At 45.0% G+C, this 20890-nt stretch overlaps 1 protein-coding gene across 1 annotated transcript in view; it reads left to right on the top strand.

Annotated features, from left to right (window-relative positions):
* KCP (kielin cysteine rich BMP regulator) overlaps nucleotides 1–20890 on the top strand; it is an 823409-nt gene that overhangs the window by 643083 nt on the left and 159436 nt on the right. Inside the window, exons 35-37 of the mRNA XM_069629543.1 lie at nucleotides 4844–5014; nucleotides 11256–11432; nucleotides 12067–12152. Coding sequence (XP_069485644.1) covers nucleotides 4844–5014; nucleotides 11256–11432; nucleotides 12067–12152 — 434 coding nt within the window. The remainder of the gene's footprint in view (nucleotides 1–4843; nucleotides 5015–11255; nucleotides 11433–12066; nucleotides 12153–20890) is intronic.

Raw genomic sequence — 20890 nt, 5'->3', positions numbered from 1 at the left:
TAGCTTTTTTGTATTATCCCATTTTCCTCTGGGCTCATTTTTTTTTGTTAATTACGCATTTGGTTGCATCAAGAATCGCTTTGCGGCTCCTTCATTTGGTTCTTTTGTGATTGACTGACATGTTTCATCTAACTCTTCGGGTTCAGCCAGCGTTTCGTCTACAATGTCGTCAGAATAAGTTGAAAGATCGCAGAGATCCACCGAGGAGTGTATAGATTGGATGGAGGCGTTATCTGAGTCTAGTCTCATTCTTTTTTGGGATTTATCGTGTCAGCTTTAACTGTTACTCCTGTTATTTTTATTAGAGCTTTCTCCTTTTCCGGTCCTTTTTGATGAACCTGTTTGTCTCTTACAAAGAGACTTTGTTTGACTGGGGTAGGCAAGTTTTGTATGAACTTTCGCGAGCCACTTGAGTGTTTTTTTGCTGCCTCCAGGTTTTTCTTTTTCTCAGATTTTTTTTTAGCTGAACACTGCTTTACCAGGTTCGGTTGAGCCAATTTGGCATCACATATGATGTTTTTTGCTGTGCCTCCAAAAATTAAGTAAGTTAGTTTGTCAGTCGAGCAGTGAGGAAGTGCCGGGGATTTTTCGGCATGTACTTCGCCAATAGTCACGATTTTTGTTTTTTGCGATGATAACGACTGCTCAGAATTGATTGACACAGCCGGTGGCAAGTCGCTGCTGCAAGTCTGTCCCTTCTGACGTTCTTCAATTGGTAAGTGGGCGTTGTTTTGAGTACTTTGGCCTTGTTTTCCGATCAATTGGCGCTGAGATTCTGTGATATCATTTTTATTATTTGATGTTAGTGACTTGTTACCACCATTTCTGCCTTCCGAGAACTGAATTGCCGTGGTCATTTCCGGTTCTATCAGGCTCTCGGAGGCTTGCGACACGTTTTTGGGATGCAAAGGACCTTGCGTTAAGCTGCACCTTAAAGATTTCAGTAAGGAACTTTTTTCCATACAGTCGTTCCTAAGCTGAGTGCTTAGCTCAGTATGCCGGGTCCAAGTTTTGGACACTTCATTTTCGAATTATTGTGTGAATACTGCATTTGCACTTTCCATTTTGTTGACTTTTTCATTTAGATGACTAAGTAGCGCGTTGTTGTTTTGTAGTTCGTCGTGGAGAGATTCGTACAATTTAATGAATGGAATTAGTGCCATGGACGTTGCGGCGAGTACATTATTATGGATTTGTATTGCAGCCGCCGTAGACAGATTGGATTTGAGTGACGACTCGTTTGCGGAGTCGTGATGTTTTAAATCGTTCCTCTCTCTTTCCATGTCAATTCCATCTCGTTTTGGAGCTTCTTTGATCATCTGCGGCAAAGGACTGACATCTACTGAAGAGGACATCAGGACTGGCGTTGAGCAGTTTACCATTGGCTGTGAGGAATTTCTTAAACAGCTCCTATTTTCCTGAGAATCATGCAGCTTGTCATTTTGTGTATTTACAGGAGTGCCGTGGATTTGGTTTCTAAACTTTGGTCTTTCAATGTTCGAGTCACGACACCCTAATCGGCCGTGTACTTCAGGAGTTGTTTGTATGTTTAGAAGTTCTTTGTTCTTTGCAGCATTTTGAAGCGACTCCGTGCGTGCTTGGCTGTCTTTAGATTTGTTATTTGCGGTAAAGCCTTCTGCTAATTTGTGCTTCATTGCTTCAAAGTCAGCTTTTAAACGTTCTGTAAGGCGTGCTTCGCGACCTGCAAAGTCGAAACCGCTGGTCTGCTTGTAGCCATTTGTCTTTAAGCTTTCATTATTGTTTTGTCCATTTTTACTTTTGCTCGGACTTGCTAAACCTTTCACGAGCCTTAATTCCGTAAATGCCCTATTTACGTTTGCTTTATCAAACTGGTCTTTGTTTATTGGTAGAGACGGGTGTTTTGTGACATGTTTGCCCTGGAATTGCTATTGGTTTATTGAGGATCCTTTTCACGCCCACATCGTTTTTCCTTCCTTCCGTGGGCGGGTACACAAATCTCATTGAGCTTTCTTCACACGTTATAGCTGGAACCTTGAGTTGCAACAGTTCAAGGTCTGTTACATCAAATGGAGAATCAAAAACCGCTGTGTTGATTTCAATCGCATCGTCACTGGATCCGTCTTGTGAGTTTTCAATTGTAATTGCTTCTAAGCGGCACGCGCTGGTTTTATTTGGATGTAGATTGCTTTTGGCCTTTATCGCATCGTCCTTCATCGCGATTTCACTGGTCCCTAAGATTTCCTTACAGCTTTCTGAGTTAAGTTGGTCGCCCTTGGTGGCGGGGTCTGCATTGCTTTTCCCTTCCACCTCAAGTCGTTGTGTTGGGCACTTGCAGACGAGATTCTAGCCAGATATATACTAGTAAGTTGAGCTAATGATGGAAACACAGAGGCATTGGTACTTGAAGATTGTAAAGCTTGGACTGTCTGAATTGAGTGTTGCGCAATTTCCGGTGTGTCATTTTGTTGCTTTTGGCTAGACCAATTATACCCCTCAAGTTCACACTTTCTAGTGTTCGTTTTGCCATCTAGAGACACGGTCATGTCTGCAGCCTGTGCGCATGTCTTTAGTTTCGATCGTGTCAGAGGGCCCCCCTGAGCCATTATTTTTCTCCTTACCTGTGCTTTTCAGGAATCGCCAGGCAGCGCTGACAGCGTTTGTTTCACGGACCGCCTATCGCCAAAGCCGCCAAACAGCTAAACAGCAGGTCCACACAGCCCTTCTGCCACAGGGCTTACGCCGCAAGGGCGGCTCGATTCAGCTGATATCCCCTGCAGGCTATCACGTGACTTTCACATCACGGAAAGGGGAATCCTCGTAGAAACAAAGCACTTAAAGCAGCAGCATCCTTTTCACTGCTCGCTTTTCGCTTTGCTTGCTCGCCACAGTAATCCACAGTAGTTCAGGGAGTTCAAAGATCGAAGAGGCAGAAAGACATTCTAGCCGCCACAGCTAAACAACAGGTCCACACAGCCCTTCTGCCACAGGGCTTCAACGCTTTTTTTTAGATGGTAAGGCATTCGATACTATGACTAGATACTGTTTGTGTGCATAAATGTGCGATGGAAATTACCATTGATCGAAATGATCCAGTAGAAATTGGCACGTGTCCAAACAGTGATGGGGTTCCCTCTGTGTAACAAAAGGTTGGTTTCACAACATTTTCCAGGGCTGCATTTGGGCTCAGTGTGTATCCAGCAAGACCAGGCCACCCAACAGGACTAGGACCCACACAGGATGGCCTGCTACCTTATCATATCATATCATATCATATCATATACCTGCCTTGACTAAATGTTGGTGCCTACTCCTGGCCCTCCGTGCTCTCAGTACTCCCCTTAGAAATCCTAAACCATAAGTCTCCAAGTCCAGCCTTCAATAGATAAACGCACTCCATGTATTAAGATACCAGCACCCAATGCATCTGAATACAGTGGATCTGAAAGGGACTTGTGTATGTAACCAGTGGTTAAAACTGTATAATAAGTGTGCCTGTGGATCTCAAGGACCAGACTTGGAGTCCCCTGTCCTGTACCTTAGCAGATGATCCATCGGGTCCGTCATCTTCACGCCCCCTCCACAGTCAGCTGGCATTGGCAGCAACCTTTAACCATCCCCAACTTTTAACCATCCCCAACCTTTAACCAGCCCCAGAACCTGAGAGTCAGTCATGGGTTCTTCTCTTCAGAAATACAGGTTTATTCAGCTGTGTTGCATTTTGGAGGCTTGGTTGCAGGGCACTGACGCAGGCCTTGGGAGATTCCCTAACTAAAAAGCAGCCACTTGCTGTAGCTCTCTGGTTCCACCGAATGAGGGTAATTTTTAAGGCGAGCATCCCTTTTAAGATCTAGGGTACACTTAATGGAGCAAAAATCATTTGCATTTACTGTAGATGGCAAATGTTTATGAACACACGTCTACTCTAGGGTTGTGTCATTATTCACTCCTTGTGCAGTTTTATAACACTTTGATTTTCTGAAAAGGGAGCATTCGGTTGCCACTGCAGCCAACGTTATGGAAAAAGTGCCAGATGCCAGAGGCTTGACATAACAGTTTTTGATTTTTGTCTCCAGTGTGTGCCTGTTTTGTTTTAAATTCTTTAATGATTATTATAATTGTTCTTTTATAACGCCCTTAATACCAGCTAGTGGTTTCTAAGTGCGGGATTGGGATTCGACCCTATGTTGCGCTGCGTTGTCTTGCTTCCAAGACAAATGCATTGCCCCTGAGCTATCCTTCCTCCCCGGATTGTCATTACTTGTAATGGTGTGAACTTTAGTGTTGTCCTTTAGTCATGGCATGAAGTTTATTGGGACATTGAGGCTGTGCTTAACATACAAGATGCCAGTCGAAACCTATTGGCATTCCCAATGCCTTTTCAATTAAGTGATGGTTGCCCATCCTATGACCCAAAGAGGGAATGGATGGAAATGTCCCCACACAGGTTAGTACCTTTGAAAGGCTGGTAGGGTTAGTATAGAATTAATCACATGTCAAGCATACCAGGAAACCTTCTGAATTAGCTAAAAGAAAAGCCGCCTCTGGAGCCATTGTAATGAAAGTAAATACATTGTTAAATGTATAACTTTAAACATGAATAGGTTGGCTGCTGTTAGGCACTGTCATAGACTGAGGAAGAGCCTTCACTTGAGCAGGCAAACATATTTCTGAAAGTTTTTCTAAATTATGTTGTGGTTGTTTTATAAATTTACCAGCAAAACATGGAGCTATTACTACTGAAATCATGGATGTTTCCAAACTATGCCTGCGGCGCTCTCAGTGAGCGCGGCCTCAGGATAAGTGTTACTGTTGCTGTTGGGAAGGATATTTCTGGGCCCCTGACGTATCTTATCTTTGGCAGGCTGCCTGCTGCAGGGACGCGAGCTGGCCAACGGGGAGCAGTTTCCGGACCCCTCGGACCCGTGTAGCGCGTGCGTGTGCTGGGAAGGAAGCATCTCCTGCGAGCCCCGTGCATGTCCTGTGCTGGAATGCCCCTTTCCAGTGAAAGGACACTGCTGCAAGGCTTGTGAAGGTGAGGAGAGAGGGGAGTGAGTGGGATGCAGTGGCAGATTTAAGGTAAGTGGCCTCTAGCGCCTGGCTGCGGGCGGTGTGGCGGTAAGACATTTTGGGGTCTCTTGCGTGCAACGAGGTTTTTTCTTATGAGTAAATATGTGAATGAGTTTGTTTTTTAAGTTGGTCTTTTTTTATGTGCTGTTGGAAGTGAGTTTTTTGAGGGCGGGTGCTTTGGCTGGAAAATACTTTGGGCCCGATTCCCAAAAATGAGCGCAAATGAAAGGAGCACAGAGAATGCGCTTGTTTAATGTGCGCTCATTGCTAAAGTGCTCTGGTCACTTTATTCTCAGAGGTGACCAGAGCATTTCTGGAGGGGCTGGCCAGTAGGACAAAGACGCGTTGTCCAGCCCCTTTGCACCCCCGACACTAATGTATGACAGGCTCCCAGAAACCACGTAGTTGCTGCGAGCACATTTCACTGAGACAGGCTGTTAAAGGACCCTTCTTCGTGGAATGCTAGAGTTAAAACAAAAAGTTTTTCCAACTTTATTTCGGGGGAATGGAAATGCAAGTCTAAACTGTGGCTGTCACACGTCAAATAAATAAATAAATAAATCATGGCAGGGTCACAAATGACCCGGTCATGATTTGGCCCCTTCCTCCTTCTTTTCAAAAGGCACATGAGGATGACCCTTATTTCTGGCCATTTAAAAGCACATCTTTGTTTGTTAATTCGCAATACACTTTGAAATGCACGGAACAATCCCCTTATTTGGGAAAATGCACAAAGGCGGGGCAAAGGGCATCTGGATGAGCTCATATCAGGGGCCAGATTACAGAAACTTGGCACCGGGGAAGTGAAAAGTTTGCCCGGTATTAGCACTAGAACAAAGTTTGCCCTATCTTTAAAAACACTGGGACACATTAAAAAACATTGCACCTCTACAAGTTTCCAAGTTCCAAGGAAGGACAACCAGAAGCCAAAAAACCCAAACAGAACTCAGCCGAGCATACAGCATCCAGCCAGCATGGCCAGATCTGGTACTTAAAATGCAGAAATAGCCAGAAACAGTGGGATATCCTCCAGCAGGTAAGTGACCATGTTTCTCCAACAATTGCAGTACAGAACCGAGCTCAAGTACAGGGTTTTCCCTAAATACCACCACTCATAGGCTGACCTAAGCCAGCACTCCAATCACAATAGTAGGCAAGGGACAAGGGGCAAGGAGACCAGCTCATCTGGTTGCCCCTAAACCTGCCACTCAACCCGGACCACGCCCCCAGGAAGTCATAGGCCCAGACCAGGGAGAGAGAGCGATCTAAAGCAGTCAAAACCAGTATGGATGATGCATCACTGGCCGTATGGGTCCCATGAACATCGTGCACCCCTAAACCAAAACTGGCAAGAGCAGAATTGAAAAAAATACATTGGTACCCCAAGAGCTACCAAAAAGATACATTGGGCTACCAGTACAGTAAATCAGCTTGCACTCTTGGTAAAGCCCAAATAAATAACAGCCACACCAGCCCACTCCTAAAATCAATGTAGGGTGATGTAATCATTATTGGGCATTAAGGGGGTGCTCAAAAAGTCTTATGGATCATCAAGGAACGTAGAATCTCAGTGAGTGAAAAAGTGTTGCAATTTCAAGGGGACTTCAGTAGAAGTCCCTTCAACATCTAAAATAGGTAAATGATCAAAAAATAAAAATAAAGAAAAAGCAAATGTCAAGGGGACCTTACGGATTTCTTACAGCATTACCACAAATGAAAACCTCTTATCTGTAGACCTAGCCATATGGAGCATGTCTAACTGAGTGAAGGATTCTGTCCTAGTATTCCTTCTGCCTGTCTCCAGTATGTACAACCATGTGATTTACTGAATCAATCAGATATAACTGACAAGGGGTGGGCACTGCCAGATGATGATCTTGTTAACTGTAGACAGGGGGACACAGCTGAGGGAATTTTACCTGTCCTTGTTGGCTCAGTTCTTGATGAAATTAATACTTCAAGCACCTCATTAGTGCATCATTGATGAGCATGTGGCACTGTAAGTTTGTGTCTCACTGAGTCCTCCTCGCTCACTCCCTGCTGAGGAGTGTCCACCTTGATATTAACGAGTGAGTGAAGGAATAAAGAATGCAATTCAGCTCTGCTTTGTGAGACTGAATGTATTATTGATGCTTCTTCACCAAGCGTACCTGAATTCTCCCCGATGAGTCCACATCTGAGGATTCATCAGAGGCGCATATATTTATTTGCAGCCCTGGGTAACGCTAAGACCCTCCGGGTCAAGGCACTCAAGTGCACTCTGTTTTCCTGTGCCAGCCTCCTTGCGTTTTTGGCTATGTGGGCCCCAATGGTGGGTGCACTGTTTGTTTGGGACTAATGGAGTACAGTCTTCGACTGCCAGGGGTATCCGCATAGGGCGCCCCTGTGCAAATCCAGTATTGAGTCCAATGGCCAATCATTGTTCCTGTGAGACACTAAGTGGGATACTGTTGTTGATGTATGTTGTCATGGTGACTGCCTTAGCCAGATCAGGAGGACTGCCGTTGGCAGAAGCAGGTATGAGCTCTTTGTGGATCATATCGGGAATCAAGCCAGAATAGACATCTGGAGTTGTGATTGGGTGGTTACCAAAAGTGTGTAATAATGTAACACTGTGATTGGGAGTTGAATTGCCCACTCAACCCTAAAATCCTATGAAGCGCTAGAGTCGAGGTCTGTACCTTGCCATTCCTGGGATGATTCCCGCAGCACAGAACAAGTGTCCAACCCGCACAGGAATTGTGACGGAATCCAGCGATCCCTTCCCATGATCCAGTGGGCACAACTGAGTCGCAAGGCTCACAGATCCCCATCTCCGACTGGAGCATTTCTGCCAATTCCTTGTGCAGACCCTACAAGATGTAACACGAGCACCAGACAACTACAGAAGCTTGAGTCCTGTGATTGTGAACACTATTAAAAAGGTAAAGCTACAATTAGAAAGAAAAGCAAAATGCATTGCGCATGTCCATCTCATACCAGAGCTGCATCTGACGAACATAACCAGTCAGAAGCTGGTCCATCTTTCCCTTGGATTCTTGTGAGTCACTTACTCCTGATTATGCCTATATCATTCATTAGGTTCAGCTATGGTACAAGCTATAAAACCCAAAGGACGAGCTTGATCTTTGACTTCTCAATGACCATGAATAGCATGGGATGTCCAAGGAGCCCCCCTAGAGACTCCCAGGGCCTTTATTACATACCTAAATCCTTCACAAAACTGTTTTACCTTTATGGGAGAGTCTTTTTTCATAAAGACCTCTACATGGGCATTCCTCTTTATCAAGCAAGCACAGCGTTAACTTGTATTCTCACACATACCACTCCCCTCCTCTGAGTTGTCCTTGCCTGCTCAATGGGTCCTACGTCATTCTTCTGCATTGCCCCGCCCCCATTCACTTTCGTCCCTTGTTTTTCATGTGACATACCTGTCCCTTTTTACCGCAAGTGTCATTCCTCTGATCAGATACTAGTGCCAATCCCCCCTGTCACTCCATGGTGGCATGACGTGTTTAACATGCAGTAGCGATAATTGGGAGTGGCAAGCTACCCACATATTTTCCTAAGCGCCCCACTTCTTGGTCTGCAGCAGGGGAGAACCTTGCAACCCTATTCTCCTCCCTGCCCCTCATCCCCATCCCTAATTATCTTCCCTCGTCCATGCAGGATAGTTCCCCATGCGCCCTCTCATCCCATCCTATCCTGTTCTCTACAGTTCCCTACTCATTATCTCAATTCCACAGGTCACCCATTACCTGACTGCACAGGACACACTCTACCCCCCCCCCTCCCAGGATGGTCACTGCCCACCCAGAGTACTTCCCATCACCTATCATGATAGCTCTGGGATACTCTGCGATTCATAAACAAGGTGAGATCAACTTTCCTAGTTTTTTATCTGTCAGCAATTATTTTGTGCTAAAATAATGCGATTCTGCTTGACCACAGCTACTGCTTGGCGAGAATGGAAATGGTTACACGTTATCCATTTACCTAGGTAGACGGTGACTCCATACCAGGGAGTCAGGGCTGGGAGAATGCTTCTAATATGCATCTCCATGCATGGTTGGTTGGCAGCAATTGTCTCACCTGCTTCACTGCACCTCTCTTGCCAGCCAAGTCATTTCTTTTTTTTGCCAGCCATCTTGGCCAGTTCTATTTCTAGCAGGCACCTCACTGGTGGAGGTACCTTACAGACTTACACACTGGGAGACCTCAAATTACTCTCTATCAGAGAATGGACAATAGTCGCCAAGTGTCACAAAGTTGGTGTCAGGAATACTCATTCGAATGCGTTACGTAACTTGCTGTGGTTTTGATTGATTGATTATTTATAACACACTTAATACCCAGAGGTTTATAAGCGCAGGCCTGGGGATCGGACCTGTGTTGCTCTGTGTCCTCTTCCTTCCAAGGCGAGCACATTGCCCCTGAGCTATCCTCCCGTGGTCACTCACTGCATTGATGTTCTCATTTACCCACTGAAACATATGTACACTAGAATTCCAATGGGCCAGCACTACTGGTTTAGATGGTGGTGTGGCAAACTCTGAAACACCTGCAATTTGCACAACACATTTCCATTAGTGTGTGACTGTCTGAAATGTGAGTATATGTTTCAGGCCAATCATGTACTCAAAAGGCTAGCAATCGCTGATTAAATAATCCACCATAATGGAGGGCATGGGTGATGCAAGGGTTCCATGTAATAATATCGGCACAAAAATCTCGCCATGCAAAAATATCGCCGAAAAATGGGCGCTTTTTGTGGCAACATTATTGCATGGAACATGCGGGGGACACCCCGCAACCCCCATTTTTTTTTTTAAAAAACATGTTTTTTTGCCCCTGTCCCCATATATATGGTCACCCATATAATATCGCCGCAACCTTTTCTCGCCGATATTATTTACGGCGGCCATATATATGGGGATAATATTACCTGATACCGATGCAAGGCATATGCAAGGGACATGCATGGTTTGAACAATCCCTAGACCAAGTGGTGCCGCCTTCCATAAAGCCCATTCCCAACTTTTGGGGAGTATGCCATGGTGTAGCCACCCCCTACATCTTCTCACTTAGGTCAACTTCCAGGTGGACTTTCTGTCAAAAGCCTTCATGCACTCAGTCATTGTTATGCATTTGTGTGGGTGTCTGGTTTGATACATTTCTGTGTATAGAATTGTATAGTCATGTGTGATGTCTCTTCCTTGCCTGTGCGTGTGTGTGTATTTGTGTGATATACATTCCCATGTTGCTTTCTGCACCTGAGTTTTCGTTTGCTGTCTGCATCTTTGCATGACGGTAATGCAGGCACTTTTGTATAATTTGAAGTTTTTTTCCTTTAAACTGCCAATATCAATTGTCTCCATTTTTGAAGCATGTACCAATTCAACATAACGGGCCTAATTCACAGAAGCGTTTTACAATGGCAAACCCCCATTGGAAAACGCTCTGTGAATTAGGGCCCAAATCTATTTGGATGGCGAAAATGGTGAACATTGATGTGATCACTTTGGGTTCTATGGAAAGGCACTTGCAAACGTGTTTTAAAGCAGCATGTTGTTAAATTTAAAATTGTTGATAAATGTTTACAAAGGTGTACATGTGAAGTGGCCACTTCATTTATGCACAACGGGTGATGAACTTTGGTGGATGATTTCAAATGTTACAGGGAATGTGTTCCATTTTCTTTTGTAATGTGTTGTGTAACCTTAACAATGATGTGACTGCTAGAAACCCATAATGTATATCTATCTATGTATCCATATATCTTTACATGATATATCAATCAAGGTTATTCTAGGTATTGGACTTTCGTGTCATCCTTGTGGATTTGTTCAACCAATGGGGAACCTACATTTTTCCAACATGTCTTATCAAAAATGCATAATGGATAACCTGTATGTTATGGTTTAATGATGCTATATCAGGGTTCTAGTAACATGTACAAACAACCCACCATTTGCACCATATTTCTGTATTCCTCCAATGCATCTAAATATGATCAACTACAGTCACCCATGATGTAACCCCGTCTTTCTCTATTGCACTCTCGCTCTTGATTGATGTTGCTCTCTGTCTCGCTTTCTTTCTCTCAATCCCTCTCTCTATCCAATGCATAGGTCATGCTTGCTTTTGATCTGCAGTGTATGGAGATATATGACTTGTTCACAGCTAACCTCCATCTTCCTTCATAGGTTGTGAGTACCTAGGGGAGGAGTACTTGAATGGCCAAGAGTTCACAAATCCGCAGGACCAGTGCAGCCGTTGTGCATGTATGAGCGGATTTATCCACTGCAATAAGAAACCCTGCTACAAACCTGGGTGCACCCACCCTATCAGCCTTCCCAACAAGTGCTGTCCCGTCTGTGAAGGTAAGGAAGTGCTGGCCATGGGCAATAGGGTGTCAATGGAGGCAACATGCTATTTCGGTGAGATTAAGAGTGCATATTGGAGAGAAATGCAACGCCATTGATAGTAAGAAGGTTCAGCCTGGAAAGATATGTTGCCTCTGTAAGGGTTAGCAAGATGAAGCTGGGAAGAATGTCAGGTCTGTGAGGTAAGAAGGTGCCCAAAGGAGAGAGATGGAATGTCTCTGAGGAGAGCACATGCACACCAGAGAGATCTCCCATGCCAGAGGAATGCCTTTAATCTGAGCGTAAGTAGGTGCACACTGGAGAAATATGTTCTGTCTGTGGAGAAAGAAAGTGAACATTGCAAATAAATGTTCAGCACGTGAGGATTAAAAACACTTAGGAGAGATGGTCTGCAAGTGAAGGTAGCTGAACAAACTCTGTAGATAATGGTCTTGGGTTTAGGAGTAAGACAGAAAAATCTGTACAAATGTGTCATAGAAAGTGCACTATGAACCAGGCGTAGTTATCTGTGAGGCTAATTCACCTCGCCTTAAACAGTGAAGTATGCTTTGCCATGGGCTTGCTGAAGTGTACTGGGGAAAAAGAATGGGCCAAACTATTTAATGACCTTTTCTCTTACTGTTAACACCAGGATGCTTCTACAATGGAGTGGCCATCAGCAACGGACAGACATTTCCTGATCCTGCAGAGAAGCTCTGCTCACAGTGCACCTGTAGGGTAAGTGACACTATTACTTCAATCTGTTTATAAGTTTCCAAACAACTCTAGAACTCCTGCCACTGCAGTTTGAGCTTGGAGGGGACTGTGCTTCTTATGCATACAAAGGCAATTTTCGGGGGATGCTAGGGAGTGTGGTGATGCCCCAAACCAACAGAACTGAACGGCAATGTGAAAAAGGCCTACCTGTCATTTTACAAAGGAAAAGCAGCATTTTTATTCACAAAGGCAGAAGAAGTTCAAAGTTCCCTTTCACATGAAAAACAGGATTTTTAAACACTGACACCAAAATGGCTTTGCATGTGTGTTTGCAAGTTAAAGCAAGACAAGAGAAAATGTTCCCCTGCCTGCACAAAGATGTCAGGGAAAAGACACGGTGCATGTTGACAAAATGTAATGTATATTATGCTTCACATGCAAAATACCGGCAAACATTTGAAAACAAAAGTCTGCTTTGTTTCCATAAAAAAAAAAGTTCTTGTAGGCCGAGACAGACCCTTTTGCTTGCTGTGGGGCAAACTTCACAAAGCACTCCCACTCTGAAAGCTTGGCTGGCATCTCATCTGTTTACAACTGCAATAAAGTGTGACTGCTCAGAGGTGTTGAAGACAGACATTCTCTAGACTTGGTGTCTTTGAACATGTAGTTCTGAGCAGGCCAAGTGCTCTGGCTGGTGCATGTCTCAAATGTAGGGTGGAGGTGTGAACACAGGGGCTATAATCAAGGCTGAACTCTAGAAAGAAATAATACAGGAAAATAGAAGCTTTTCAGATCATAAGGTGGTGCCCTTCAGATAAGAGTACAGGTTGCCAGATTTCTGCAGTGGGGGATCTTGGTGTAGCAAATGCATCCCCCATTTACGATCTGCACCCTACACCTCAAACAACAAGAGACTAATAAAAACTCTGGCCCAGAGAGGCAAATGGTGCTGGAGACAGGAGGCCTCCAATTTGCATATTCCACAAATGTGGCATGATAACAAACAGGGATTGCAAATGGAAGCTGCCATTTGTCTGCTCTAGACTCCTAAGCCAATCCTTAGGGAGAAGCTGGATTTAGGAGGAGAGAGAAGGGTATCTGTCCAATTCTATTTGCGAGAAATCTTGAAGAGTACTCCCCAAGATTGTGAACTTGATGGTGTCATCATTGCAATACAAAGTGGATGCACTATGAGAGAAAGGGGGAGAGCTGCTAGAATTACCATCAAGAGAGCTCCTAAAATGACTATCAGGAGACAGCCGCTGAAAATTACCATCTAACAGCTGCCAGCAAACACTAAAAGGAGGTGTTGCTGCTGTCTCTTGCTGTGGAGGTCTAAAAGCTGACTGGATTCTATGATGAAGAGTTGGTGACCATCCTTGAGAGTGGAGTGACCAGACCCCTGCCTTTTCCTTCCAGAGGGTCCTGGCATGCAGCTGGCTTTCCTGAATTTTAAACATAGGCTTTCTATGTAAGAAACCCTGGGAGACCAAAAGGTGGGGGAATCTGCTTGCTTTAAATCCTTTCCCTTTATAGTAGGTGGGGTAGAGGGAACCAACTGTGCAGATTCTTAGCCTAATTAACAAAAAATATTAGTTTTATGAATTCCCCTTGACAGGACACTACAGGGTGATTTTTGTTAAAATTCGTAATTAACAAAGCTCATTCCCAGTGTGCGCTGAAAACTATAGACTGTAATTTAATTGGGTAATCCTATTTTTCCTATTGACCCCAACATCTTTAGGAAGAGGGGCGTCTTTGTTCCTAAACAAAACAATCCCTCAACTGCCAGCTTCCACAATGCAGGCCTTTAAGTGGAGGTAGTCTGAAATCCAAAATTCACAAATCATCCCCATTTTTACCACCTAGCTTCCCCAACAAAGGCCTTTAAGTGGAGGGGGGTCTGGAATCCAAAATTCTTCAATCATCCCAGTTTTTCTGTCCAACTTCCCCAACACAGACCAAAGTAGGGAGGGGGGTCTGAAAACCCCACTGCTAAATCACCCTGTGTTTATTTACTGCTAGTCTGGTAAGCGCGCATGAAAATTGAAATTGCATTGCATTGCACACGTAATTATTTTTTATATTGAATTTTTTTCTTTAAGTGAAATTTGTAGAAAGTAAAGAATTGTGATTTGTGTTCTTTTCAACCCCCTTGTGTGATTTATTTATGTTGAGAGAGGTTTATTGTGTTGTGCCACGGATAAAGAGGTGTTTGACATTTTAGTGCGATTTTCTTAAAATCTAATTCAAATAAATAGAACTATATTTCCTGTTCACCAACCTAGTTCTTGGCTCGTTGGTAGGTCAGGGGAAGGGAGCCAAGGGATAACATATGAATTGGAGATAGGGCTGAATAAAAGAACTGACATTAACCATTTATTGTGTGACACTTAGCTTGGGGAGGGAAGGAACTCCCTGTGTTGAGGGGGGCCTCTCAATAAACCGTTACAGAAGATTTCTGCACAACCTTCTGGTGAGGTCTGTGCAATCATGTAACCTAATAGTAGAACAGGGTGTCACCCAAAGAGAAATATCAAACTCCCTTATAGTAAGTGTTAGGAAAGATTTTATTTTTGCACCTATTACTCCATCGATTCCTATGGGACCCCCAGTCTTATTACTTATTTGTGTAACCCTATCCTGATTTTTGGAGTTCAGTAAAGCCTTCTGCTTTACTTCCCTTGGCTGTTTTGCTCATTCTTATGGGGAAACTGACTAGTCTCTAAGACTGCCAATACTTGGAATTCTTGAATTTTTACAATTGCAATCATCACCTTACAGTGAAGTGCAGTTAGGGTACTTTGTATCCTTATAACCTTTTATCTAATGGCTATTTAGTTACTTTGACAATGTGCCTAAAATAAGCTAGTGACAGCTGCGTGAAGTGTACAGTTTTTATGTGATATTTTTCTCATGCACTTTTGCAGTTACTGTGAATGCCAACTAAACATGGCTAGCACCCCAACATGCCCATGCCACGAGATTTTCCACTTGTTCTTACCCTTTATCCCAAAAACCTCCCCCTGCACCCTCGCACTTTTCCCTTTCCCCCTTCCCATGCACTTGCGCGATCTGAATGTCACCTGGCCTAGTAGGATCGTTATCTTTCCTCCCCTGTTCCCCCTCCCTTGCCTTGTCGCGCCTTGAAACACTTGTGTATAGACGCGTTATAAATGCCATATCATATCATATCATATCATATTAGAGGAAGGGATGAGCCAACCCATGAATACATTTGAAAATGATTCCACACTTTTTATCGTGAGCTCAGAATCGGCACCTCAGTCTCAAAATCATTTACAACAGTTTTTGGCACCAGAATCGACCAGGAGATAATCAGACCTGCTCACTTTCCAAAAATCCAGCATAGCTGAGTATAGTAATGGGATACCCCTATATGTACCTTCACTCACACAATTGGCTTTTGCCAGTCCACCATTCCCATTAGGGGATATAAAACAAAGGTTTTGTTGGAAAGCTAATCAGAATGGCCCCAATAACTGCCATGCACCAAGGTACACTGCCACAGTGATTGGAATTGGAGTGGCTTGCCCAGCCCATGGACCAGCCTACACCAGTTCAAGCCATGGACTCACAAAGAGACCATGTGCTCATAGCGCCCATTGTATGTCTCTGTCATGGATTCCCTGAACAAAGGACGCCCCTAAACCAAAATTACAGAGAGTAGGACTTAAAAAAACATTAGTATCCCAATGGCTAGCATTAAGGTACATTGTGCGGTAAATCGGCTTGCACCCTTGGTGAAGCCAAAACTAAACATTAGCTGTAACCAGCCTACCACCTAAAATCAAGGTTGGATGATATAATTACACTAGGACACAAAAGGGGTGCTTAAGGCGCACCACTGGACCTGGGAGCCTTATGATATGATATGGAATTTGTAACAGAACTATTCATAAGTGTGTCAAGGAAGGGGGAACAGAAGGAGGACAGAGAAAATGATCTTACTAGGACAAGTGAGATTGCGCAAGTCCAGTGGACGGGCATGGGGAAAAGTGCCAAGGGAAAGGGGAGGGGGCAGTGTTGTGCATGGGATCAAAACAATAACGAGAAGTGCGGCCAGCAGGTGGCAGGTGCAAGGGTAAATGCAGACAACAGGTGTCCAAAAGTGCAGGTAGGGGGACTGTAGGGTTACAGATTCAGACACAAGTGCAACTGGGCCGGTAGGGACATAGGCCCAAAATCAGAGGGTAGCAAGGTGACCAGTGCAGTATCAGACAGGAAATCAGCAGGGGAGAGGAAGAGAGAAAGCAGAAGCAAAGAGGAAGGTCTTGAGGTGCTTCCGGAACCGTTGATGGTTCTCCTAAAGTTTCAGAGAGACAGGGAGGCTGTTCCAGAGGGAGGCCCCAGCCGAATAAAGTGATCTACCACCAACTCGTTGCCTGGAGAAGCGACTGACTCTGAGGGAGTTGGAGGTGGGGAGCGAAGAGGTCGTGTAGAAAGTTATTTACAAAGAGAGAGTTGAAGGTATTGAGGACCCAGGCCCCAGAAGGCCTTGAACTTAATCCTTGCAGCCACTGGGAGCCAATGCAGAGATTTCAGTGTTGGAGAGATTCGATCCCTGGGCTCGAGGCCAAGGACAAGTCTTGCAGTCTGTTCTGGATGAGTTGCACAGGGCGGAGAGTAGAAGCAGACAGATTTAGAAAGAGGCTGTTGTAGTAGTCCAGCCTAGAGAGAACCAGAGCTCCAGAGACAGTGAGCTTCTGGGTGAAGGAGAGGAACAGAAGAATACCTCTGAGGAAGTGCAGTTGGTAGTTTGACATCTTAGAAACGTCAGAGATGTGAGGGGAAAAGGGAGTGTGGAGTCGAAGATGACCCAGAGGTTCTTAGCCTCACAGGTGGGAGCAGGAAGAGGGCCGAGGGAGGCCAGCCAGAGAGTGACATGAAAGGAGGGTGCAGGTGTGCCGATGAGGAGAATCTCTGTCTTACTGGCATTCAGGCAGAGATCGTTGGCGGCACACCACTCCTGGCTAGCAGACAGACAGTCAGAGATGAGAGAAGGAGAAGAGGTGGCAGAGGGGAGCCTGAACATGTGTCATCCGAATAGCACTGAAAGTTGGAGCAGAGAGCAGCAATGTGGTAGACGAGAGGTGCCAGGTAGAGGGTGGGATAGAGGAAAGGAAGGACCAAAGTTGGACCTGGGAGGATCGATCAGAGAGGAACAAGGTCATCCAGGCCAGGGCCTGATCAGTGATAACCTGGTCATCAGGGAGATGATTGAGCAGGATGACATGATTGACCGTGTCAAAGGCAGAAGAGAGATCGAGTAATATGAGGACAGAGGGGAGATTAGAGTCAAGGTTAGAGAGCAGGTCTTCATGGATGTTCAGGAGAGCAGTTTCCATGCTTCTGGCTGCTATGAATCCAGAATGATGGTCATGGAGACAACCAACAGATTCAGTGTGAGGATTAAGCTGGGAGATGGCCAGTTTTTGCAGGAGTTTGCCCAGGAAAGGAGTGATGCAGATCGGGCGATAGTTAGCCAGGCAGGATGAGTCGGCTGAGGGTTTCTTGAGAAGAGGTTGCACAAGAGAGTGCTTCAGAGGGGAAGGGAAGGCTCCAGTGCTGAAGGAGTGGTTGCAGAAGTCAGCCAGGGCAGGACCGAGGGTGTCAATGTGGTCCTTGATGGTTTGGGAAGAACAGGGAAGAACCCGTTTTGACGAGATTTTCATAGATAGGACTTGTCTAGAAATTTTATCAGGGGAGAACAGAGGAAAGAAAGAGAAAGAGGGAGGATAGGTGGCCACAGGGGGGCCTGAGGTAGAGGGGAGAGTAGAGGGAAGAGGAGGAGAGGACGAGAGGGTGGACAGAATATCCTGGGTTTTAGAGATGAAATGAGAAGCAGAGGGCTTGGAAGGGGACAGGAGAGGTAGAGACTGCAGCAGGATTGGCCAGCTCCTTGCAGAGTTCTGTGATTGACTTCAATTCAGCACTCCAACTAAGTCAATGCCTAGTCTGGGATGCCCAATGGAAGCCCTTATTTATATATTTTTATGTCAAAGTTCTTTAAATCTGGATGATGAACCCTTATATAACGCCCCTCTCTTTGAATTCCCCTGACCTCACTGTGCCAAGAAGTAGGTTTTTATTTGCAAATTAAAAGGTTTATTTGAAGAATTAAATAATATACATATCGCACTTTTATGAACAAAAGAATATCTGAATAGCACACTTATGAATATGGACGGTAATCAACAAGGGGTAATATTACAAAATTGACAATCTCTTTAATCACTTAGGAGTATGGATATGAAGGATACTGTAGCAGAGAATACCTTATATGATTCAAGGAAATGCAATAATGGGAAAGAATGATATGATTTCAACAAAAGACAATATGGTCACGTTTTCCCCTGTGACTACTCACTACCCCCCCATGCAATATGAAGAGATGGAAATGAGGGCACACAGGTTTCAGGAAGACAATCAAGAATGCGGTTCAATCCCAGTTTGCCCAGCAAGCTTAGAGAAACAGGTATGATTTTAAAACAGGCAAAAATACTTTTGAATGTGATTGCAGTGAAAGTGAAAATATGCTAAATGCATTTTAATTCACTAAAGGAGATTCAGCACTAGTGAGAATTACTTTAGATTGGTTCGGGTCAACACTAGCAATGATTCATGAATGATTATCAGATTGAAAACGAATTTCAGCAGTGGAAACCAAGAAGCAGCTATTTTTACAGAAAATGAAATTGAGCCAAATTGCAATTCGTGGCAATGTTTCCATGTGCGTAAATCGAGATTACGGAAAAACTTCTAGGACCTGCGGTTCAAAAGTTACGGATGTTTTTGTGAAGGTAGATTTTGCAGAAATAAAATCAAGATTTCAGAAATGACAGATGCGCTTTACAGATTTGAAATCAACAGGATGGACACAAGATTCTATAATGCAGTTCTGGACAGTTTAAAATGGATGGAAGAGGATTACTTTAAACTAAGAGATTGGTTATGGACAGTTCTAGACTAGATACTCACTCCTAGGCTTTGGAATGGAATGGGCCTCGTCAAAGATCTGGTCAAGGGGTTTGGCTTCACTCTCGCCACCGGACAGTCTCAGGCCCTCTGGGTTCTACGTTCTGCACGGCGGTCTGCGGCCTCTTGAAATGGATCTGATGGGTCTTAGATTACTGTCAGGCTCTGAAGTAACTCCCTTCCCCTCCTCCTCACCTGAAAGATCTGTGGAACCGTCTTGGTACTCTGTCTTCTTCTTCAGTCACTCTTGCCTCTCTGTGTTTATCTTCTTCCTGGTCTTTTTATCGTGCAAAAAGGGACGAGCTCCCTGGGATGCCACACTGTTGGTATATGAGATAACCGGACAGGGGGGACTCCCGGGAGCCGGTTCTGGAGCAGGGAAAAAGCCACACGGCAGAAAAAACCCTGCTAGTTGGTTCCACTGTGTGCAGGCAGGTTGAAGACGTGAGTAGTTGAGCAGAGTCCGGATGAAAAGAATCTTGGCGTGAAGGAGATACTGGAGCTGATAATGGAGCAGATCCAAGGGAGATTCCAACAAGAGGGTTGTGAGGTAAGTATGCCCAGAGAGGAGGGAACCCAGACCGGGAAGCAAAGAAGAGAAGGTAAAGCTGCAGGGATACACAGGAGGGGAATTCAAAATATCCGGGACGGATAACAAGTCTGAATGGCAGGGACGCGAGCAGCGTCGGGAGCAAGAGACAGAGAGACTCGAGGGAGAAGAAATAGCAGTAGGGAAGCGAAAACGAAGGACGAACACACACGGTAGCGTTACCTTCGCGGAGCGTAGAAGGTGCAACGCGAGGAGGAAAGGACCGGACCGGCATTACTAGATGCAGCGGCCATCTTGGGGAACAACTAGACCGTTGAATCCGAACGGCCGCCGACATAACGGAGCCACTAATGGCGCTTCCAGATGTCCCACAAACGCCGCCATGCGGAATGCATGACAGTATGCCTCCTCCACACCGGGGGGCCTCCCGGTTTGCCGGGATGTAACATATGGAATCTCCTGATTAGTAGAGGTGCGTGTATGTGTCGCACTGGTTCCCAAGATCGTTCTGCCGCTGGATACCCCTTCCAATGCACCAGATATTGTAATACACCATGATGGTAGCGTGAATCCACCAGATGAGAGACTTCGTATTCTGCAGGCTCTACCGGAACGGTTCTAGTCGTTCTGCTAGATCTTCTCTTATACGGATCTGGTAGATAAGGCTTCAGAAGTGAGGCATGGAACACGGGATGAACATGCTTCAAGTGGGTGGGTAGTTGGAGTTTAAAGGCTACCGGATTGATCTTCTTAATGATCTGGAAAGGACTGATATATCTCGGGGCAAACTTCCCTGTATGTGTCCATCGTGGTAGGTACCTAGTAGCTAACCAAACCTTGCAGCCCTCGGCCCAGGGGGAGGAGCCTTCCTCTTCTTGTCGGCCCAAGTCTTGTAAGATAGGCGACTAGCATCCTGAGTCTCCCTGGCTATTCTGTGAGAATCCTTGAGCTCCTACAAGAGGTGTTCTATAGCAGGCAGCTTAGACGGTCGCCTCTGGGCAAAAGGAAGATGGGTTGGGTGGTAACCATAGGTGCAATAAAAAGGAGACATTTGGATGGCGGTATGTCTGGTGTTATTATAGGCGAATTCGGCCATGGGGAGGAAGGTACACCAGTCTTCTTGCTTCTTGCTGCAAAAACAATGGAGGTATTGTTCTAAGGTGTGATTTAGTCTCTCAGTCTGCCCATTGCTTTGGGGATGAAACCCGGA

The sequence above is a fragment of the Ambystoma mexicanum genome, chromosome 12 (genome assembly GCF_040938575.1).
Source record: "Ambystoma mexicanum isolate Mex_15411 chromosome 12, UKY_AmexF1_1, whole genome shotgun sequence".
NCBI classification, from domain to species: Eukaryota; Metazoa; Chordata; class Amphibia; order Caudata; family Ambystomatidae; genus Ambystoma; species Ambystoma mexicanum.
The sequence above is the reverse complement of the archived record's forward strand: the minus strand, read 5'-3'. Positions and strand labels throughout refer to the sequence as shown.